At 31.3% G+C, this 25,437-nt stretch overlaps 1 protein-coding gene across 1 annotated transcript in view; it reads left to right on the top strand.

The window, feature by feature from the left end:
* The window catches only part of LOC115887565 (dynein heavy chain 6, axonemal-like), a 110,948-nt gene that overhangs the window by 17,844 nt on the left and 67,667 nt on the right, over positions 1 to 25,437 (top strand). Inside the window, exon 6 of the mRNA XM_030907022.1 lies at positions 11,115 to 11,366. Coding sequence (XP_030762882.1) covers positions 11,115 to 11,366 — 252 coding nt within the window. The remainder of the gene's footprint in view (positions 1 to 11,114; positions 11,367 to 25,437) is intronic.

The raw sequence follows: 25,437 nt of genomic DNA on the forward strand, positions 1-25,437 counted from the left end.
TGATTTACACAAAAATAACTCGGTTAATTCCAAGAGCCGTTTATCATCTCTTGATACATTTTTGGATGAAAATCATATTCGAGTAGGCGGATGTTTTAAAAATGCCGATGTTTCTTTCGGTAAAAAACACCCTTTTATTTTATGTAGTAAAAATCCTCTAGCCCGTTTAATAATCAATTTTGAACATAACCGTTTAATGCATGCTGGCCCTCAAGTGGTCTTAGCCAGTATACGAAGTCAATTTTGGATTTTAAACGGTAGAAACGCTGTAAAAGGTGTTATTCGGCAATGTATTCCATGTCTTAAAGCGCGTCCTAAGACAATTTGTCCCAAGATGGGCGACTTGCCATCGACCAGAGTTATAGCTAATAGGCCTTTTGCTATAAGTGGCGTTGATTTCGCTGGCCCGTTTCTCGTTAAAGACAGCAAAACTCAATGTAGAATTTTAGTTAAATGCTATACACATCGGGACAGGTCAACTCTGTGTATAGGATTTTAACGTGTAAGACAGTGATGTAGGCAGCTTAATGGCAAATAAAATCTATTAAAAAGAGAAAAAAGTTGGGTGGGTATGGGTGGCTACATTTCTTCTGAGCGGTATTGCCAGATTTTGCATCAAAATTTCAAACCGCATAAGTAGACGTTTCAAAAAAATGTCGCATCTAGGGTTGGATCTGGATTTTCGACAATTAGTTACTCATTTTACTACAACTGTAATAGATTACATTTAGCTTAGATATATTATCTTCATTTCAGTAGTATACATGAAAATTTTTAACATAGTTTATTTTATTCTAATTTCTTTAAGACTACGATAATATACTGGTCGGCAAGAGAAAATCTTGGGTCGTTTATTTTAGTCATCATTTACCTACATGTTTAGAAGTGAATCGCTGTGGCAATCTTGTAAGTCGGGGAGAGAAAATTATTACCTATCCACTTAATCCGGAGCTCAACTTCATGCGCTTGGGAAAATTCTTGCTCTTTTCTCTTTGTTCATTTATACAATCACAGAGTCTATAGACTCTGTGCACGACAATCGGCACCCAAAGCCGTGTGTACATTATCAGTTATATCATTAAATAAACTAACCAAAAAATATGCTGTATTACGTAGTAAATAGTGCAAATTCTATTGTCGACCATTCTAACCAGTATTAAATAATAATGGAGTGAGACAGTGTGAAGTGAGACATTAAATGATTGATCTTTTTGTTAAATTACGTGGTATAACTTAACACAATGATGAATCGTTTAATGTTTCATATGCACCTCCATAATTATTTAATACATAATCTTATACTGATTACAGCGTTCGACAACAGAATTTGCGCTTTAAGAACGTTTTGTAATTAATAGATTATCTGTCTTATTATGCAACTAGGGATGTACGTGTCTACGTAATAGAGCATCAGCATCTCTCTCAGTATATCGTATAGTACTGAACACATTGACACACGAGAATCAGCAACCAAAGCCGTTGTTAATTACATAATGTTGTAAATATCACAAATTCTATTGTCGACCGATCCGGATTAAGTGGATAGGTAATAAACTTCTCATTTTTCTCCCGTATTTTATAGTCTCTTCTCTTTCAGTATATCGTATTGTACTGAACAAACTTTGACTTTATTCTTCATACACAAGACAATCGGCATACAAAGTCGTACGTTGTACGTTTTATTAAATAAATTAACCATTTTGTTTATTTATTGGTTCGTTTATGCTTTATTTAATGATTGATATTATTTTGTTAAGTTATACCACCAAGTGCTATAAACTGGTACAAAATAAAAAAAGTTAATTTTAAGTAAAGTTCTTTGAAATATATCTATATTACTATTATGAGTGAGAAATCTTATCGATTTTTAATTTGGAATTATATTAATTGCCTTGTGTCATGTTTTTATTATTATTGTCAATTTTCTGCGGATAGCTGATAAATTAATCTATTGCCAATTCAATTTGATTATAATATGATGTTCAAATACCATTTTGTTATTCATAAAAACGGCCTTTTTATTACTTCTCTGCCATACTGATCCATCAATAATAATATTTCTTACGTGTTTGAACAGAGCAGACGAGCAAAATTTATTAATTTTAGTGTCCTTTATATTTACTCATCCCTGATTCCAGCCAATTATGGCCGCCGATTAGAAGCGGGAGAATATAAATTTATATGGGAAATGTCATCGGTCGTCATTTCCCAGCCACCCGGACGCCGTTTTTTTTCGATCATACGGTACTATATACTTGTATGTAAAAAATGTTTACCCATCTGCTATGTTAAGTTCTGCCTGCATAAGTTATTAAGTATAATACCTATACATATACTTAGTACCAGATGATTTAATATACTAGTTGAAGCCTGGCGCATCCGCCACGACATTAAAAAAAAACTTTTTATGTTTGTTTAATTAAATGATAAACAAACGAATTAAATGAAAAACATCCGGCGACGACAGTTTTTAGAAGAGCAAATTAGCTATCTTTTAGTAAAAAAAGCAACTTTCTAGAGCAAGTCGTTACTTCAGTAGAGACGACACAGATAAACATTAGAATTTTATATATGTAGATAATATATATACTTGTATGTAAAAAATGTTTACCCATCTGCCATGTTAAGTTCTGCCTGCATAAGTTATTAAAATATCTTAAAACTAGTTTTTACAAATATACCTACTTCTTATAATAAACGCGGCAGTTTTAATAGATTAGTATATATTTTATTTTTGATACCATCAAGTCTAAATAAATTATATGTATAATTTATTCTCACAACTCGAACTCTTCATTGCTCCACAGCTACATAGGTATCATAGGTATTAGCTTTATTAGGTATAATACAATACCTATATATACCTTTTAGTACCAGATGATTTAATATACCGTATGATCGAGAAAAAAACGGCGTCAGCGTTGACTATGAAATGAAGATCGCTGTCATTTTCTACGTAAATTTATATGGGAAATGTCATCGATAGTCATTTCCCAGCAAACTGGACGCCGTTTTTTTTCGATCATACGGTATATCTAGTATAATATTGAAGCCTGGCGCATCCGCCATGACATCAGAAAAAAAAACTTTTATTGATTTTTTTAAAAAAATCCGGCAACTACAGTTTTTAGAAGAGCAAATTAGCTATCTTGTAGTAAAAAAAACAACTTTCTAGAGCAAGTCGTTACTTCAGTAGAGACGACACAGATAAATATTAGCATTTTATACAGGGTCCGGCAATAGTGCGTCGGGCATCTGTAGTTCCTAGAATAAAAAACTTGAGAATTTTGTTTTAGTGCAAACCTAAAGTATGTACCAGGATGTATTTCAGGAAAATATTTTAACTTATATAGGGTGGCTCAAAAAAGTGTGAGCGGACCTGGATGATTTTTTTTTAAATGGAACACCCTGTATATTATTGCATTTTTGGCTTCCTTCCAGATCACTTTACATAACCCTAAGATATGAATAAATATATTTCCATAGTTTCAGAGATATTAAAAAATAAATCAAAAATATATATTTTTCAGCCCTTCTTAAAAAAATTATTAAAAATACAAGAACTGTTCTGAAATCAAAACGATATTAGGTATTTACTTTAGATAGGCTGTTCTTATTTTGCTATAAATAATAATAATCGTAATTCATACAGGATGTTCAATATTCTACGCCAAACTTTCTAAAATATAAAATATTTTTTCTTTGTTTTTTTTAAATGGAACACCGTGTATATTATTTTTTTATTAGATGGAGAGTTTAAAAATGAACATTTTTTGTATTTAGAGCATTTCAAAATTTTTAACGGTTTCGCAGATACACGCAGTATTATTTCATATAGCGCTTTCAATGGTAAAATACGAGAGAAAAATTATTGGGTGGCTTTGATAAAAATTTACTGTGGAAAATGCCATATGAAATATAAAACCGCAAATATCTGCGAAACCGTTAAACATTTTGAAATACTCTAAATACAAAAAATGTTCATTTTTTAATTCTCCGTATATTGAAAAAATAATATACATGGTGTTCCATTTAAAAAAACGAAGAAAAATTATTTTATATTTTAGAAAGTTTGGCGTAGAATTTTGAACATCCCGTATAATTTACGATTTTCATATTTATAGCAAAGTAAGTACAGACCATCTAAAGTAAATACCTATTATAGTTTTGTTTTCAGAACAGTTCTTGTATTTTTAATAATTTCTGAAAAACTATATTTTTGATTTATTTTTTAATATCTCTGAAACTATCAAAATTTATTTATTCATATCTTAGGGTTATGTAAAGTGATCGAAAAGGAAGCCAAAAATGTAATAATATACAGGGTGTTCTATTTAAAAAAAATCATCCAGGTCCACTCACACTTTTTTGAGCCACTCTATAGAATTTAAAATATTTTCCTGAAATATATCCTGGTACATACTTCAGGTATGCACTTAAACAAAATTCTCAACTTGTTTATTCTAGCTACAGATGCTCGACGCACTATTGCCGGACCCTGTATATGTAGATATTTTATGAATGTCTTATGCAACCAAAGATACACTAATTTGAATACATCAATATATTTATATTTGATAGTAATAATTATAATATAACTTAGTTAATTAGTAAACGATTGAATATAACCACTATATTAATAAATGGTTTATTTAAAAAATGGGGTTTTGACGATTTCAATATATTTAGTTAATCCTCCGTTACACGCGCTATGTGGGAATCCCTCAAAACATTGGTTTTTGTACGAGGAAATTGTTGTAGTTAATGCAAGTAGATAAGCAATGTATGTTCTGCGGCAAAATCCCATGCTTTTTCTTATGAAAGAGTCTCTGTCCTGTCTTTTTTTGTACATTTCAAGGTCACAGCAGTTTGGAGTATCTCAGGCTCATATTGCGCAGGCGCTATCTGTCAAACGTCAAACGTCATACCTCATATGTCTCTGTCTCTGTCTCTGTCTCCTCCAAGAGAGAGTCTCTGAGAGTCTGTCTGTCTGTCTCTGTCTGTCTCCTCCGAGAGAGGGTCCTCTGAGACTTCCTCCCCCCCACCATCGATAATATAGAATTAATAAAGTAAAAATTCTATATTATTGATGGTTGGGGGAGGAACGAGGGGTGTCTCACTGTTGGAATTACATGTACATTTTCTTGGCAGTCGCTGGCAGTCTTACGGCAGTCGCCTATAATTACATGGCAGTCCTAGGTAGTCGCTCGGCAGTCGATCGGCAGTCGCTTGGCAGTCGCGGCAGTCACTGGCAGTCGCTAGGCAGTCACGGCAGTCACTGACAGTCTCTTGGAATTCAGAAGTCAATCGGCAAATTTCGGGATGTTTTGTATAAAAACTTGTCAATTTTGAAGCAAATATATATATATATTTTTTTCAATTTAATGTAAAAAAAAACTTGCAGCATAATTCTTGTTTAACAAAATATATATAAAACGACTCATCGGGTAAAAGAAATTTTTCTCGAAAATTTCACATACATTCAGGTAATTTTTGTTTTATGGTTAATGATGTTAAATTAATTCATAATAACTGCAGTATAATAGATAATGAAAAGATAACGAGTTCAAGGTATATCAAAATTGTTTTGGTTTTGTTTTTTTAACGCTTTTTGGAACAAAATGTTAGACAGAAAAGTTATAGGGAATGTTAAGAAGCACATTTTAAAATTACTGTAGACTATACAGGGTACTTCAAAAAATGTTTGGATTTGTGATTGTTGATTGTCGTTCGGATATAACATATATTTTTAATGAGAATACCCTATTTTTATTTTAGAATTAGATTCTACGTACAATTCGGTAACTTTTTTGCATATCGAAGGTCACAGTCCAGTAACTCGTATCATTTTTTAAACATACCCAATTTTATATTAAATTATTATAATTTTTTTTAAACGAATTATCTTATAGAGCCAAGTTATAAATACTTCATTATCAAATGAAATATTTTGAATTATTTTTGTGAAAATATCGCAAAAATTGTTTTAAAGAATAATATAATTTTATTAGAAAATCATACGAAATCCATGCCTTGTGACCGAGCTTGTGACCCTCGATATGATATTATATTAAAACTAATAGATTTTGTAATAATTCAATTTGTTTAGAGAAATGTTAGATTTCGATATGGTAAAAATTATCAGTGACGCAAAATTTGTAGATTTTATCAGAAAAAATTATAATACATACTTTTTTACTGGTAATCCCGGTTATACACTGCGCGTTTTTGTGGTTGCCGCAGAAACGCGCGGCACCGGCATCGATCATAAATATACTACACAGAGCGCCTGCGATATTAGCAAAAACGCACAGTGTACCGCCGGGCTTAAAACAACTGCCACTGTCGACTACGATTTTTCGCTATCGCAGTTGAGGTGTGCTTTTGGTGCCACCTCGAGCCCGGTGCGTCTCGATCTAGAATCGAGACGCACCAATTAAAGAAATAGACAGTGAAATAGATTAATTATAGTTTATATGTTTCGTATAAACGAAACATATAAAAAAGAACATAGGCCTGAATAAGTACAAATAACTATTTTTCTGCAAAATAGAAACCCTGAATAATTTTTAAATTTCTCGTTTTTATAAAAAAAATAATTTTTGAAATTTCAACCAAAGAAATACAAATATACCCATCTATATATGATTCGAGGATAACAATTATAAAAATTTTGGCGTAGGAGTAAATCTCGAAGTAAATGGGTCCAAGAAAGTTGCCTAATCAGGGAAAAAATAAAATTCTTATAATTTTCATCTTCGTAATTGGAAGGCTATTGTTTATTTCTTCTATTAAAATTTCGTAGTTGAAAAACAACGCGCCATAATTAAGCAGCGACTGCGATTTAACTGGTCGCTCTAGCAGTCGAGACGCAGCCGATGCGACTCGATCACAGACGAATTCAGTCCGGACGCACCAGCGATTTAGTATTAGCACAGGTATTAGTATACAAACTACATACCTGTATCCGATCCTGTACCCTAGAAGTTCCCTATTGTTTGATTCTGAGGTACAGATACGTTGAAGCAGTCGACAGTCGTAGCCGTCAGTAAGTAAGTAAAAACAAAAACATGACTTTTCATGTTGTTGTATTATTCTGTATGTATTATGAAAACATTTCCAAAACACCTTTTTACGTAGAATTTAATGATTTAAGTATAATTTTTTTAAAATTAATAATAAATTTCGAGTTATCACTAGAAAAATTGATTTTTTATTTGGGACACTCTGGGAATATTTTTAATTAAATGAAAAGAACTTAAAATTACCTTTCCAAAAATATAGCACACTTAATATTTTGTTATAGTTCCCGTTGAAATACAGAATTTTTAAAAGTTCGTCACTTTTATCTAATATTTTGTGGATCTCTTATTGATGATCTGCCCCTAATCGAAAACAAAAATTATACAGGGTGTTTCAAAAAATATGTGCCATCTCTCGTGGGTAGATTCCTCACGTAAAAATAAGATTTATTTTTCATACTAACATAGTTCCGATTCAGCTTTATTTCGTAGCTACAGGATGTTAAAGTCTTAATAATCTTTCGATTTATTATAATTTCCTTCCGAGTACTTTTAGTGATTTGAATGGAATTTTGAGGGTGTTAATATGTTACATATTTTAACGCTAAAAAAGTGTTAATAAATGCATCAGGGACGCGCATATGGGTTATCACTGGGATATATTCAAAAAAAACATGTGCGCCACTGACTTTTTTCGTTTGATAATAAATTATATATTTTACCTAATTTATTATTAAATATTATTACTGTTAGTTATCATTACCATTAGACCAACATACAGCAATTTCAAATAAAAAAATAATGATATTTAAGATAATTATTACAAAAAAAATAATTTTAAAAAGTTTTAACACACTGTAATTATGAAACTTTGCTATATAACTTTTTTCATATTTTTTGATGAGGAATCAAAAAGTACTTTTTAAAACTTTTGCAAGTTAATGATATTAAAATTTTATAAAGGTTGCTATTAGACTTGAATCAAATGAAAAGCGAAATGGACAAAATATGAAGAGACAACTTTTAATCGGCATTAAACGGCTTACACTATTGCGCTAACAAGAGACAAAAAAGGCAGTGGCGTACATGCTTTTTTTAGAAAAATATTCCAGAGAAAACCCATATGCACGTCCCTGGTGCATATGTTGACACTTTTTTAGCGTTAAAATATATCGCATTAATAGTAACTTTTACCCTCAAAATTTCATTCGAATCGCTAAAAGCACTTGGAAGAAAAAGACTTTAACACCCTGTAGCTACAAAACAAAGCAGAATCGGATCTATGTATTATTATATATCGGATATGAAAAATAAATCTTATTTTTACGTGAGGAATCTGCCCACGAAAGATGGCACATGCTTTTTGAAACACCCTGTATATACAGGGTGTCCCAGAAATAAGTGCAAGTAATTCAACTGGTAGTATAGTTCAACCCCAGAAACACGCCTATGAGGTTTTTTTCACGAAAATTTTTTTTTGAAAATTCGAAATTTTTGGAAATTTTTTTTTGGATTTTTTTAGTTTTTAATTAAAAAAACATAATTTCTTGATAATATGGCAACATAGGTATTAGATTAAATTTACAAGAAAAAAAAAATCCAGAAAAGATCCAGCGATTCTCAAAATTTTAGCAAAAAATCATGTTTTTTCGAAATTTTCAAAGTAAAATAACTCCGTTATTTTGGACTTATTTGAAAAACGAAAAAGAGAAAATATGTTTGTTTTATCGAGATTTACCACCCCTTAAAATACTTGCACTCTCATCTCGTGGCGCCCTTTTATTAATATCTTTGAACCCCGACCACCTGGCTGTTAATTAAAAAGCTAGTGGCCTCTATGCAACTCATTACCGATTAAGTAAACTTGTGTTTTATTGAACCTCCAATTAGAAAGGGCGTGGCACTACAGTAGTTTAATAAGTAAGTATTCATTATTTTATCAAGAACAATATAGTAGTATCTGCCGGCAGAACAAATAGATATGTTACCAGTGATTTTATTTTGTGAGGAAAATTGCTTCTTGGCCTCAAGAAGGGTTTGTGCTCAAAGATATCCAAATAGGAATCTTCCTGACAAGCGTTCCTTTGAAAAACTGCTTATCCTATTTCGCAGGGTTTCTAGTTTATTAAAAATTTATTTTTTTTTTGTTTCGTTTCTTTGACTTGTATACTATATATTTTTTGTTTTTACTCTTGGCTTTAGGTCATTGGGGTTGCAAAGATGTTATTAGATTTTGTTCATTATTTTATTTTATGATGACGTTTCGACAGTATATGTCTTTTTCAAGGCTCTTGAACGTAGATTCCTACAGAGTTAAAAATTGTTAAAACTGGACAAAACACAATAACACACACTAAACTATTATTTTAATTGTTTTTGGACATCACACTTTAGTATAGAGCAAAATATTAAAAATTTATTAGGCAGAAACCTGTCGTTGGAAGTGAAAAAAATTAATTTGCCGTAATTGGCTCTTTTATAGAAAATCCATATCTATATCTACAAGTCATCGTAAAATAAATCAATGATCTACTTCTTCGTTTTTCTTGATAGAATAAAAAAATACATATTTAATAAATATTATTCATTAAACTATTGTAGGTAAATTAAATAAAAGTAAACTAGTATAAATAAAGAAAAGCCCATAAATTAATTTCGTTTTTGAAAATAGCTAGTAACTGTCACTAGAAACTCTGGTTGCCATTTTATTGAAAAAATGCTCTTTATTCAAAATCTGAGCTATGTAGGTATAGGAAACCCTAATACAGTTTGAAAGAGCATTTGAATCTGCTTCGATTTATTTAAAAAAATACAGGATGTTGTATTTGAAATAGTGAAGTTTATATGTAAAGTAAATTCTTAATATAGATCATCAATTGTTGATACCCCTGTATAAATTTAAGGAAGCAATAACATTTATTTTTAAAGTTTATTTTTCTACCTTTAAACTCAGCACAAGAATTAGTTCTGAAAAGTAATGTATAGGGTGTTAATAATCTATTCTATTGTAGTATCCAAAGTTGGAAATCTTTAAATATCTCAAAAACCAAAGATTTTGAACATATTTAACCCTTATAATAAATGTCTTTTTTGGGTCCAAGAATCCAAAAATGAAATAAAATACCGGGTGTTCCATAAGAAAAAATATAATTTTGGTATGGATCTTAGTTCTGAAACAAACTGTATATTTCAAAATAATTTTAAATTGTGCAGATTGCCTCCCCACATATACCCATAAAATATTTTGTTTCTACATATTTCCGCTTTCGTATAATAAATCGAGGCGAATGAGGTGCGCCACCCTGTATTATAATATAGAATGTTCAGCCATCGTTCAACGTCACGTCGTATATTGTCTAACTCAGTCAATCACTTAACAACCAGATATAAGAGATTGGTGACGTCATTACGACATTTCATAAATTATTGCACATTATTTTTAGTAATTGTCATTTGATTTGGGGTTATAATTTTATTGGCGGACATGGATCAGTGTCAAAATTAAATATCTATTGTTGCTGTCAAATAAAATTCCATTTTTTTATTGCAAAAATGCCTCAAAGATTGTAATATTTCTATGTAAAATACAAATTGTTAGCGTTTTCAAATAATATATCGAGTTACTAATGCCTTAGACTTTTTAATAGGAGATTCAACAAAGGGATCGTAACTGGTGAAGGGTTCAGGAAAAAATAATAAATGCCAAATAAAAACCGAAATCGTTCAATCAATAATACATGAACGTACTTAAAATTTTCTAAACAACGATATGATGACGTAACGTTGAACGATGTTCAGCTATCGATCAACGTTACGTGTAGCCAACATTTTTAAAGGTACGTAATTATAATTTTAGAACACGTGCATAAAAACTCAAGCAGTTGATTAAAAAGAAGTATACCTACTATTAATATTGATTAAATTATATTTTATCCTCATATGCCTATTTAATTTTTCGAGTATGTAATGTGCTTTTTTACTCACTTGTTTCGCCGAACTGACTGAATCCATTTATGAAATAAAAATCTTAAATAAGCTGAGGTATAAGTATAAATATTCTATAAGGCTTCAAGAGACTTTTTTTGTTTTTAGGTATTTAACAACGTTATATTAACATCACTACAAGATTCCGTATTAGAGAAACGACTATATATTCTCCAACAAAATGCCACGTTGACTGTATATACGATGATTTCGAGAGGACTATTTGAAAGACATAAATTGGTATTTAGTTTTATGCTTTGCATAGCTATATTGCAACAAGAAAATATTATCGCTGATGTTCAGCTGAGCTTTTTACTTCGTGGGCCAATAGGTGTTAAAGACATATCTAAAAAACCAGACGTAAGTAATTATTTACATTAATATATTAATTAATATTATTTATAGTTAACTTAACATTATACCATGTGTTGCATCGTCGACCTGAACATAGGAAATCCTATGTAAATTTTAAAAATTATGAATAAGTTTTACTTTTTCCTTAAACAAGGAAAATTTTTAAAGTTTTAAGTAATTTATTCGAATTAGTTTTTGAGTGATGAAAGATAGAAAAATACTAAATTAACGAAAATTTAAAATAATCCGGTCCTGGCAAACAAACATAATGCCGGGACTACACCAAATTGTGCAAATCCGGCGGCCTGTGTCTCCGGTCGCATTTTTACCGACCCTATAAATATTCAGCGCTTCGATTTGCCGAAGATATACGAGGCATCTTTTTACTAATCCCAGCATATTTCAGCATTTTGCGCTGAATATGTGTAGGGTTAGTAACAAGACCTCCGGCATATTTTTTTGAACAAAATACTCATTGGGCCACATTGCATTATTAAATTTACACAGAATACCAAATCTATTTTATAAATAATCTTTATGATAAAAATCAAATACATATGTCATATGTATTCGATTTTTATCTACTTTCTTCATATACAGTCGTGGTTTATTTAAAGAAACATCGAAAAAAAAATTAATGAAATCAATGGAAAAAAAAGGTATAACAAAAATTATATATTGAAAAGTAACTAGTCCAGGGTGTTCGTCGGATAACTGAACAGGGAGGGGCTTATGTTTGCCTTTCCGCGAAATATTACCTTAAGATCCTTAAAGTTAAAAAAGTGAAAAAAAGTCTCTAGTATTCAACAAAATGGTCGCACGCGAAACAGTAATTTCGAGTCCGGAGTGCCTGCCAACCCAAGTAGCATTTGGACGTTATCTAACGTCGAGTATACGTCGCGCCCAATAAACCCGACGTCGGGTAAAACATCGGTTCGACCACCTGACGACCCTTATTTGCACCTAAATGGGGAATACAGATTCGGGTCGCCTCGACGTCGGTATCTGACCTAATAGGGAATGTAATTCTACCAATTACCAACGTCATATTACGTTGGATTTTAGTCACTTAAAATTCGTCGCTAAGCACATACGTTACGTTTGGTTTCATATTCGCTACCAAGAATACATAAAAACCTAACCAAACTACCTAATTACAAATGGATTCATAATCACTCCTCGAATATAACTATAAGTTCCTACCTAATTTCAAATTATAATAATTCTGAATCATTAATCCAGACATCAGTTTTGTCAACGGAAGTCACTTTTTTGATATATCTGATTAAAATACTCCGGAAAACAACGAGCGTCTTCAAAATTAGATAGATAGTCATCAAACCGGACGACCGGCAATCGTATTATGACGTATATAATTCCAACTTACTTCACGTAACCTCACTTTGCGTATCAGTGATTTGTGGATTTGTGCAACTATATTTTAGTTTTTGTTTTCTCCTTAAAAAAATGGGTAGCCACTTTTTTAAGATAGTATATATACAACATTTAAAAGAATTGGAACCAGTACATGGAACACTCACATGTGGGAATGTTGGAACACTCGCATGTGGGAGGAGGATGGGGTCTGTTGGTTTCCTAAGCTAAAAATAAAATTAAGATGCACCAGTGTAATGCAGCATCTCTTCCGGATAAAAAGCATTCGTGGGTGGAAGCAAGACATCACTACTACTCTTATTATTTTGCAAAAGCCTCGACCTCTTTCTGTAAAATGTAGATGAATGTCTAAATGCCTTTTTAGTGTTTTTTAGGCATAATAAAAAAATTAAGTTTGTTTACAAAAACTTTTTATTAGGTTATGTTCATGATGTTCATTAGGCCGCAAATGCTACTTAATGGGTTGTATTTACCGACGTAAATAGAGATACGTAAATTAGGTTATAAATATGAACATAAAATACAACAAAATATAATTGGACGTTACTTTAGGGATTATCAGTGAGACGTATCCTATTCGGAAAACGGGTAGAAGTCGGACTAGTTCAAGTATATGTACGTCGTGCAAGCCATTAATTAATGTCTCTATATACATAATGTCTTATGGTTACGCGGGCATTTTTCTTTTTAATGAGCGGGTTTTAAATCTTTACGTGTACTAACTTGTAGTTATTTTTATCGGGCATATTCACTGACTACCGACGATATCTTACGATTAACGGTATACGGTCTGGAGTATTTTGGTGCTAACTTAGCTGCGAAACCTTTCACGGCGGAAGATAGAGGGTGCTCCCTTTTCATCACTTGATCACCGGGATTACACTGCCATTCTCTTCGTCTTAAATTATAATAATGGCTCTGTGACGCGAAGGCGCGAGATAGATTTAAACGGACCAATTCGAAGGTTTCTTTTAAACGGTTTAAGCGATTTTCGGTTCTTGTTATGTCTATGATCGTCGGCTCGGGATTTTCGGACGGAACAGACGGCTGTTCTTCGCGCAGAAGAGTTTTCGGCGACTCGAGTTCCCTTCCAAAATTCAGGAAGGCCGGAGTGAATCCAGTCGAGTCGTTACGGGACGTATTGAAGGCAAACGTCAGTTCAGAGAGATGGGCATCCCATTTCTTATGGTTGTCCTCGCAAAACTGCGCAATCATGGTCTTGATGGTTTTATTCGCTCTTTCGACGGGATTCGCCTGAGGTGTGTAGGGTGGTGTAAGTCGATGATTAACTCCAAAATCCTTCAACAGTTGACGGTCTACCGGTGTACTGTGTGCCGTTATCAGTAATGACCGTAGCAGGTCTTCCAAAACGCATCAGAATTTCGTCATATAAGGCCTGACTGACAGCCTTGGCAGTCGCATTTCTAATGGCCTTACATACTATCCACTTGATAAACCTATCTTGGAACACAAGGACGTAGCAGTTCCCTTTCGTAGACCTAGGCAATCGTCCCACTAAGTCAGAACTCACAGTTTCCCACGGGCTTCGGACAGGTGATGGTTGCATCTTTCCAGGCGTCTGCTGTTGAGAAGCTTTATACTGTTGATTGCCAAAATATATGTTTACCCTTATTGATGACAGCACTAGGAAAGTATTTGTTAATTTTTGTTAATAAATTTTCACAACCTTCTGTTCGATGGTAGAAAATCAAACAGATCGAAAAATCAAAGTTTTGAGAACCGACAATGGAGGAGAGTACTGTAATTAACGATTAAGAAATTTTCTTCAAAGTCGTGACATTAAGCATGAACTGACAGTACCTTACACTCCAGAGCAGAATGGAGTAGCAGAGCGCTAAAATCGAGCAATACTTGAAAAAGTTCGTTCATTGCATAAACAAATGTGGGCAGAAGCTGCAAATACAGCTGTGTATCTTCTGAACCGTTCACCAGCAAAGAAAATACGTGGTGCAACACCAGAAGAAAAATGGACAGGCAAAAAGGTAGATTTAAAGCACCTCAGAGTTTTTAGATGCCGATGCCGTGCCTATGCTCATATACCCAATGCTAAACGAAAAAAGCTTGATGACAAGAGCAAAGAGTACATTTACGTTGGGTACTCCGAGAGAAGTTGTTACGGGATTTATATTCTCATAGATTTCTTTCTGAATTTTATTTATTTTGGGCTCAATGTTGTAATTTTGGAGACAATCCTTGAATTTAATTTATTGTTTTATCAAACCTGGAGCATTCGCCATTTCTTTAAAATCTAAAAAACAATTTAGTAAATATATAATTTCTAGGCTAAAATATGTTTATTTACTGTTGCATTACACTTTTTGTTTTAACAACATAAAATTTCACTGTAAATTTCTCTGTCTCGTACTGCTTTATAGTTCTTCGAAGTTAAATGCGATGCCTACTTTTTCACAAGTTAAATTTGGTTTATATTATCATATTTTACCCTGATTCCTTGGAATGTACCATTATTATAAAATGATAATGGTTTTCACATTATTATAGTATGGATTTCACTCTATTTTGAATCGAACAAGTGTTGATATCAGTGTAGCACAATCAATTGTTGAACATCATAAACTAAAAGCAAATAAATTGTTTAGTAATTATTAATAGGTACTTCTATATTACTTACGATGTGTGGCTGATATGTAGTCTTTTAAAGACTTGCAAAATCGTAATTTTATTGAAATTAGCTTGAGTAGTGTTTTGACAGCGATGTGTTTACAGCTGAACAATATTTGAGGTTACTTTGTAATTTCTTATTCTGCGGCAACGTAAATATCGAGCATATTAGCATTAGTTACCGAATTAGGGTTTGATTGACAGTTATATATGACATTTATATATATGATGGTGACTTTTTGATTGTTTACATTGTATATTGGTTGCGTAATAGTATTTTCCTGTGGTACTTTCGATTTCCGTTTACTTTCAGTACTTTCGATTTATTGTTTTTTTATATTTGACGTATATCATGTTTTGCTCTTAGGGAGTAGATTATTTGGTTTATTAGCAACATTGATTTACTGTGTTTTTTTACTGCCCTTTTGACCGGTGTTCATGCATGATTCTTTCTTCTAGAACAATCCGTCTTTGTGTACAGACACGCTTTTTGAATCAAGCCTTGTGCTGATATAAGTTCTAGCAAATTCAGTTTAATAATTTATTAGTGAATAGTTTTACCGTTTTGCACTATTCAAGTGAAGTTTTTCCGATATTTCTAATTATTTTAACCGTAAGAATTTGAAAAAAGAGTTAATGAATGGCCACATGACATCTCAGGTATGTTTTACGCCATTTTGTAGTTTTTCTTGGGGGTAATTTTGAACTTCTTTTTCAGGCCATTTAATTTAAATTGATTTAATTTAAATTAGATTTAATTTAATTCCATTTAATTTAACTTGGATTTAATTTTGAATTTAATCTCCATGTATATTTTATTTTACTTTTGTACTTTTGAATCTATTATTCGTTGCCGTTGCTGCCGTTTCTTCTTGCCATGAGGTTCCTACGTCACCCGACCGTGTTCACCATGTGGTTTTAAGCTAACCATCAGCATTATCACCTAGCTCATTTGATCCGGAAGACTTTCTGTGGCCAACCACTATGGGATATTGAAGCCAGCTCACCGACCGCCATTCAAAAGCAGTCAAAAAGCAACCATCTGAGTCACCGAACACCAGGATTCTGGAATGTCCTGATAAGTACCCATTTCATTTCATTTTACTGTTTTGAGTTATTTCCGCCAAACAGTTTAACTAGTCATTTATTGAGTTTAATTATTTCATTTACGTATTTAAGATAGTTATAGATTAACTTCTTTAAATTTTACTTGCGGCTCGATCTGTGAACTTACTAGTAAGTATCGCGAGTAAGTATTTCCGTTTCTGTGTAATTTATAGTGTTTGTTATATAACCATTTTGAGATTTTTGATATCGATTTAACCATTTCGAGTTTAGACACTTTTGTTCAAGTTACCACTGGTGTACCACATTATTTTCACTTTTAAAAATATTATACCGGGTGCGTATCAAAAGTGGCTCACTCCTATAACTTTTTTATTTTTTTTTTCATATAAAAAAACGAGATTTGGTATGTTACTATATGGCATAAATTAGGATCGATTGACGTGTTCAATTATTTTCGGCCACTTCCTGTTTCACCGGAAATGAGTACAACTTTTGATTTTTAAATAGCACCATGGGTATTTTTTACGTTATTCGATAAAAAATGACACTGAATATAATAACATATCATATGTCAACTTTTGACATATTCGCTTAAAACAAAATTGTTTTATAAATTCTTAATCTAGAGTGGCTGTGTTAAAAACACAAATTTTTAATCAAGGAGCCTTGGAGAAATAGATTTGATCATCTAATGTTTTTAGTGGCCTGTCCTGACTGGTTAAAAGATGGCCAAATCGTATTTTTAATCATAAGTCAATTTTTTTCAAGTGGAACGAGTGTGGCTCATTCGCCTATTTGGACGAAAAAGAAGTTTTTACGAATAAATTGACACCACACACTTGGCATTTCGAGTCATAATATTGTTATGAACCGCATGTTACAATTTCTAATAAACCATATGCGAAAATGTCAAAAGTTTACCTGTGATACGTCATTCTATTCAGAGTGTTATTTTCTAACGAACAAAATTAAAAAAATGCTAAAGGGGCTATTAAAAATAAAAGGTTGTAGTCATTTCCGTAATTTTTGTCATATACTAACATACTGAATCTCATTTTTTTATATAAAAAAATATATAAAATGTTATAGGGGTGAGCCACTTTCGAGACACACCCGGTATACTAAAATAGAAAATTCCCACTTTTTTTATCTGAAAATAAAATAAAATAGTTACAGGGTTAAATAAAAAAGTTACAGGCCACTATTGAAAAACACACCGGTTTTGCTGAGATAAAATTTAAATAAATCGACAGACCTGTTTTACTGTGTAAAAGTAAATTAGTTTGTCATTTTTTTTTTCGAGTTTTTTACATCAAAAAATGACCTTCGCAATTAAAGAGCTTTTTTTGACCGAAGCTTTATTTTTTTGTTCATGATGTTAACTCGAAAAAAAAACGAAAACTTTACTTTTTTAATTTACATTTTCGGAAATTAAATTTTCAGCCATCCCGAGAGTCTAATTCGGATATTCAGGATATTTTTTCGAATTCTCTCAACAAAGAATATCATCATTAATAATAACGTAACTTTAACGTTAAAAATTAAAATCATAAAGTAGGGAATTTAGCTGTCAGCTATATTAAATTGTGTTTTATTAATTCTGTCAATTTAATATATTTTTTTTCTGTGTTAAGCCATGACAAAATCTGTTAAATAAATGTATTTTATTAATACTGGCCCGTAAAGAGCATTCATTATTTTGGTTTTAAAATGTATTAAAGTTAATGCTTATAAAGGGATATATAATTACAATTATTTAATGTACCGTGCTTTTATTTTAACTGTGATCATAGGGATTAATATAGTACAATCACAGGTGCAATACTATTTGACGATGTTTATTTTTAAGGAACAATCAATGCATGGATTTGAATAATTAAAGTTTTATTTTAAATCTATGTATGCAATAAACAATACGCAAGTTCCAAAAAAGTGTTGTTTCAAAACAATATTTTGTTTCTTTTAAAATAATTTATTTTCCTTAACTAAAAATAGTTCTTGCTTAAAAAATTACAAAAAATACAAATTTTGAATAAAAAATATATCTTATATTTCTTTATTGAAAAAACTGCATTGCCTGTCTGTCAATAATTAATCAAACGATTATGAAATAATGGTTATGGCACTGAATTACAAATTACAATAGTTAACCGTCTATGTTCACAGTTAAAATAACAGCTGAATTATACACTCTTGTATATATATATATGAAATGAACAAAATTCTTACAGCTTTAGTGTATATTAATAAATAATATTTTCTTGCCTTTAGCTGTGTATTTTTTCTAATTTTGAAAAATCGAAAGTAGAGAAAAAATTTAAAAGAAAAATAAAAAGTAAAAAGAAAATTGTTTTGCTTGTCGTAAAGGGGGGAACCAAGCTCCACTCCCACAACCGGTTTCTGGGCTCATCAGGTGGGCTGTCCAGGGCTGGTTCTCACCGATAGGGCAAGTTAAACCCTCTTCTATATCTACAGACGATCGTAAAGTGTCGGTGAGATATTAGCGCATTCCCGTCAAAAGATGGTAAAGAGCGTTTTTCGGTCTGCTCAAATATATGAAATAAACAAAATTTTTACAGCTTTAGTGGAGAAGATTTAGTTTTTAGTTGTATTCTGAGGGAGGTAGAGAAAAATTTAAAAAGAAAATTTAAAAAGTAAAAAAGAAAATTGTTTTGCTTGTCGTAAAGGGGGGAACCAGCCCACTCCCACACTTGTGGTATATATACAATACCATACAATACCCACTCAATAATATATACCCCACCCCACACTTGTGGGAGTGGAGTCATTCCCTTTATGACAAGCAAAACAATTTTCTTTTTTACTTTTTATTTCTTTTTAAATTTTTCTCTCTACTTTCGATTTTTCGAAATTAGAAAATACACAGCTAAAGTGGCAAGAAAATATTATTTGGTTAATATACACTAAAGCTGTAAGAATTTTGTTCATTTCATATTTGAGCGGGTTGAAAACGCTCTTTACCATCTTTTGACGGGAGATGCACTACTATCTCACCCCTTTAATTTTACGACATCGTCTGTAGATACAGAAGAAGTTTGCTTGTCGAGAGAACCAGCCCTGGACAGCCTCACCTGATGAAGGGTAGGCCCAGAACCGGTTGTGGAGTGAGCTTGGTTCCCCTTACGACAAGCAAAACAATTTTCTTTTACTTTTTATTTTCTTTTTAAATTTTTCTACTTTCGATTTTTCGAAATTAGGTCACACAGCTAAAGCGGCAAGAAAATATTATTTATTTATATATATATATATACAAGAGTGTATAATTCAGTTGTTATTTTAACTAGAATATATATATATATATATATATATATATATATATATATATATATATATATATATATATATATATATATATATATAGTGGTATATATATATATATATATATATATATATATATATATATATATATATATATATATATATATATATATATATATATATATATATATATATATATATATATATATATATATATATATATATATATATATATATATGTATTTTCCTTTACATTTCGGCAATTTCATGAGATAGCAACCTACTGTATTTGTGAATATTTTCATTTTGAATCAAGTTATACTTAATATAGTCCAGTAATTAGGACACGAAAGACCCAACTCTAGTCTTTTCTTTAGGGCGGATTGTGTACCTTTTGAGAAGTAGTCTTAGGGGAAAAACTGTAACATCGTGCTCGGCTAGTTATTGCCGAAAAAAGATGGTCTCAAATGTCCTTAAAATCAGTTTTTGCAAATATCTGGGCAAAATAGACAATCGAATTTTTGGAATAAAATGAAGCTTAGGGTCATTATCTGTTGTGCTGTCCCATGTTTTTTCGCTAAGTCCCAGGAAAACAGTTGAAAACGGCCCTATAAGACCAAAAAATGGCTTTTCCGCCAATGTTGGCCAAAATATGGCATGTAGATTATTTTCATGATCGCCAAATGAAATTTAAGATTGGGTCCTTAGCTAAAAAATGATCCTGACACTTTTTTTCGTAAAGTTGTTCGTAAAAAGAAACAAATGAAATTCGACTTTTCGTGATTATGCAATTTTCTTTGGTTTACGATACTTTCCGGAAATCCCAAAAACGTGGAAAAGCCACTCACGAATAGTTGTTTTTTATTAAAATATGATTAAACAAATACTTCAAAGTTTCTTCACATTTGTTTTTTTGTCTATTTATGTTCCTGGAACAAGCCATAATAATGAACAAATGCTTTTAATTAAAAAACTATAACAAAAATAAATTATAGCCTTTTTCCATCCAATTGATTTTACCTAAAAATAATTTCTGTCTATTCCAAAATTAAACTACTGAGAATCTTAACGTGCTCTAAGATTATACCACTTATTTTAAATTATAAACCCGCTTAAGTATTTTTAGGGCTTCATTTGAAAGTTTATCGTTTATCAATAAAAAGCAATAATCTTTAATAAAAATCTAAAATTGGAAGATTTTCTCCAGGTTTGAATTTTGATGTCTTTTTAATTTAAACAGCCTGAGGAAAGTTGGTATGAAGTTCTTCGATTCAACTGTTGATTTTCAAGATTCTTTTAAATTGAAAAAGGTATCTAAATAAATTAAAAAGAAATTAAATTTAGTTCGCTCTACGTCAGAATATTTCTGAAAAATAAAAATATCTATTTTAATATTAATTAAATTTTTAAATGTCAATATTAACTGGAAACATATTTTTACTATATTATTCTCAATATAATAAACAATTTTTACTAATTAAATGATTTCTTACTGAATTTAGTATATTTTATCTCATTTTCAAACGACACAAATGTTGCATTTACTAATCTTCCGGTGTATTTGTATTAACGGTGCTGGTAAGAACTTAGTAGTAGTTTGTTATCAGGTTACTATAGTCTGTCTAACGACAAGATCCTTGACAGTGATAGATGTGTCTGTCATTTTAATTTCAAAGTAGTTTATTTTATTTTACAAAGATAAGGTGCAATTGAAACGCATAGCAGGAAATTAATATTTAAAATTTGACTGACAAGTGATGACTTCAAAATATTGTAAAAAAACTGTATAAAACTGCAAAAATGTAATCGAGTTATTTTATTTAAAAAAACGGTATGTGTTAATACAAAACAAACAAGAACAAAACACCACATACCGTGTGAACTATTTCTTACTTTCAAGCTTCAAGAAACTTACCGCATTTATTATTATATTTATCAATATAACTTATATGTACAATGTACAAATACAAATTTGTAATATTCCACAAGAATAAATAAAATAACATAAATAAAACAAACTATTTTATTAACAATAACACCAAATTTTATACCTTAAAGGTTGATTAAATTAACTTTAATCTTAATTTTTTTACACCAGTATCATTTGACATTATCTTTCTGCAGTACTAAAATCCATTATTTACCTATCGTGTGATGTCGATATTTTACAGCTACTCCGGTTTTTATAGTCTGTCCAACGAGAAGATCCTTGACAGTGATAGATGTGTCTGTCATTTTAATTTCAAAGTAGTTTATTTTATTTTACAAAGAAATAAGTTGGTACAACTGGAACGCATAGCAGGAAATTAATATATATATTTAAAATTTGACTGACAAGTAACTTCAAAATATTGTGAAAAAAACTGTATAAAACTGAAAAAATGTAATCGAGTTATCTTATTTAATAAAAAAAAAGGTATGTGTTAATACAAAACAAACAAAAAAAAAGACACCACATACCAAAAAAATATAAAAAAGAACTATTTCTTACTTTCAAGCTGTATAAAACTTCCCGCATTTATGATTATATTTATCAATATAACTTATGTACAAATACAAATTTATAATATTCCGCAGGAATAAATAAAACAACATAAATAAAACAAACTATTTTATTAATAATAACATTTACCAAATTTTATACCTCACAGGTTGATTAGTTAATTTTAATCTTAATTTTTTTAAACCAGTACCTTTTGACATTATTTTTCTGCAGTACTAAAATCCATTATTTATCTATCGTGTGATGTCGATATTTTACAGCTACTCCAGTTTTTAGTATGTGTTTAGTATGATCCTTCTACCATATTCGAGATTCACTTATCTACGACGAGATGGTATACGAACTTTATTGATAGTAACTTTATTGGTGGCTGCTTTGGTGGCTGTATAAGACTTTCTGCCTGGGCAGCGAGTATTAACCATAAACTGTGCTCTGGGTTCTACAATTTTCACTCGATTTTTCCTCCACTTGACTTCAAAAGACACAAAACACACGTAATAACACGAATCAAAATGCATCATCTTCCAAAACGCAGGGTATTTGACAGAAGTTGTTACAAAATTATAACCTTTAATTTGGCAAGACTTTTACGTAAGCGCCAAAAATCTAAAGGCGAGTTCATACGCATCGGCGTCCGTTTGTCGTTCATCGTTCCGTCAAACCAATAAAATTGAAATACGTCTGTCATTTTTTAAATAAACCAATAAAACTGGTTAAAAACAACAAGAGACGACGCATGACGGATTTATATTTAAACCCATCCATAGTTAACTTACAAATTATTAGAAACTTTTTTTAGTAAAATAAATAGATTGGTATGGGACGTCATCTGCTTTTCTTCTGTCATCGTCTGTCGAAATCTTACCTGAGAAAAAAAACAGAGTATAGTATATGTTTTTTATATGAACTTATCTACGACGAGATGGTATACAAACTTTACAGATGGTAACTTTATTGGTGTATAAGTCTTTCTGCCTGGGCAGCGAGTATTAACTATAAACTGTGATCTGGGTCTACAGTTAATTTTCCCTCGATTTTTCCTCCACTTGACTTGAAAAGACACAAAACACACGTAATAACACGAATCAAAATGCATCATCTTCCAAAACGCAGGGTATTTGACATAAGTTGACATAAATTTATAACCTATAATTTGGCAAGACATTGACAAACCTCAAGAATCTAAAGGCGAGTTGATACGCATAGGCACGGCGCGGCGCCGGCGTCCGTTTGTCGTTCATCGTTCCGTCAAACCAATAAAATTGAAATATCATCTGTCATTTTTGAAGTAAACTAATAAAACTGGTTAAAAATAACAAGAGACGACGGATTTATATTTAAACACATCCATAGTTAACCTAAAAAATATTAGAAACTTTTTTAGTAAAATAAATAGATTGATATGGGACGTCATCTGTTTTTCTTCTCTCATCGTCTGTCGAAATCTTACCTGAGAAAAAAAAAGAGTATATTGTATTAAATAACTTGTTTATAAATTGACAGTTGTTGACAATCGAGTTCAGTTTTTTTTGTGAAAAAATTGCTTTTCGCACCAATTCGGCATACATTCGAGTACGTTTCCATTAAAATGGAGGAAATATTGAAGAAACCTGAAGAAGCACGATAAGCGCGTTACTTCTACCTATAAATGAATCAATTTCCAAAAGGAACATAAAAACACTTTCAGTGGCTGGAACAGAAAGATATTGAAGAAGGAGATGTCCATGAAACTGTTTTCTTCTAAATTTGTTATATTTATGTAGCATTAATGTTAATAAATTATTACAGTAGTTAGATGAGTGTCTATTTTCATTTTATATTATTACTCAAAATCCATATTGTATTTCATGGTTGTTACCTATAAAAGGTATATGGTATCTTAATTCTAAGTAAATCCAAGGGAGTTATAACTCTATTTATGGTTAGTGTAACCAAGACTAAGCATATAATATGTTAATTGAATAAGAAATAACATAATATTATAGTCTACGATACACACTTTATATATTCTAAATTATATAAAATACGTCTACTGGATCTGTGGCTATGAAAGGAATGCGGACAAAAAACATTTAAATAAGCTACCTAAATAGAAACGGGAGAGGGTCCACGCGGACTCGACGAGTATGTCACCGCAAAAATGGTCCTCCCACTCATTTCATCGGCTACTTGCAAATTTATCGAATTTTTATTGGTGGGACGAATTGTTTATTTTTTTTACGAGAAACATAGAGAGAATGTCGTTTCCCCCCTTACGGATGCCCCGTAGGTACAGAACGGAGGGACGTACTGTATTAAAGTAGTATTTAACGAAATTAAAAATGATTATTAGTATTAAAGTAGTATCTAACGCAAACACAAATTCGTTAGTATAAAATTTAGTATCCAAAATCAACTGAATTTATAGGATCTTTCAGTGTAATATGGGATAAATTAAACACACAGCTTAAATAGACATTTACTTATCAGATATATATTTTATAGAATTATTTCGAATAAAGCAATGTCATTTCTTTTCAGAATCATTTGGAAAGGATAGTAGAAAGACCGGGAAAAGTAATCCAACGACACCCTCCGCTGAATCGTATGGTCAGCGGATCTGTGACAGCTCAAGATATGATCGAGAATTTGCTGAAAAAGCCCAGTCCTTTCACCACGATATTCGAGTTGAGGGAAGGTGGCACAAAAACTCTAGTCTCGAGGTAAGGGAAAGAAAATCGGTATAAAAGTAGAAAAAACAAAAATTAACAATTTCAAGTGAAAAAACGAATTAAAATAATTTAAATTAGAATTTATAAAAGTAAAGTTTTTGGCTGTATTTTGCGTTATGCATAGTGACCACCAATTGAAATATTTGCACTTAACCAACAATACATGGTTCTTAGATTTAATTACATTTTAATAAAAAAAAATGCTTAAAAACATAGAATATTATTAACTAAACGTTCTCCAACCTAGTGTGAGTACATAATATCAAAGTAAAACTCTGAGGGCAGGGGACTCAAAAAAATTCGCAATCTTTTATGATGTTTATTTCAAATGAATTTGATTTAAAATGGGGCGACAGTTGAAATGTGGCGAAAAACCTCTTGTCATTATTTCCCAATATTTTGAGAATGTTTTTCAGTTACGCCTCTTGTTTAACTTAAATTGAGTATTATTTAGCAATACGTAACCTGAACGAAACAG

This window comes from Sitophilus oryzae, unplaced genomic scaffold, assembly GCF_002938485.1.
Source record: "Sitophilus oryzae breed Bouriz unplaced genomic scaffold, Soryzae_2.0 scaffold_577_pilon_pilon, whole genome shotgun sequence".
NCBI classification, from domain to species: Eukaryota; Metazoa; Arthropoda; class Insecta; order Coleoptera; family Curculionidae; genus Sitophilus; species Sitophilus oryzae.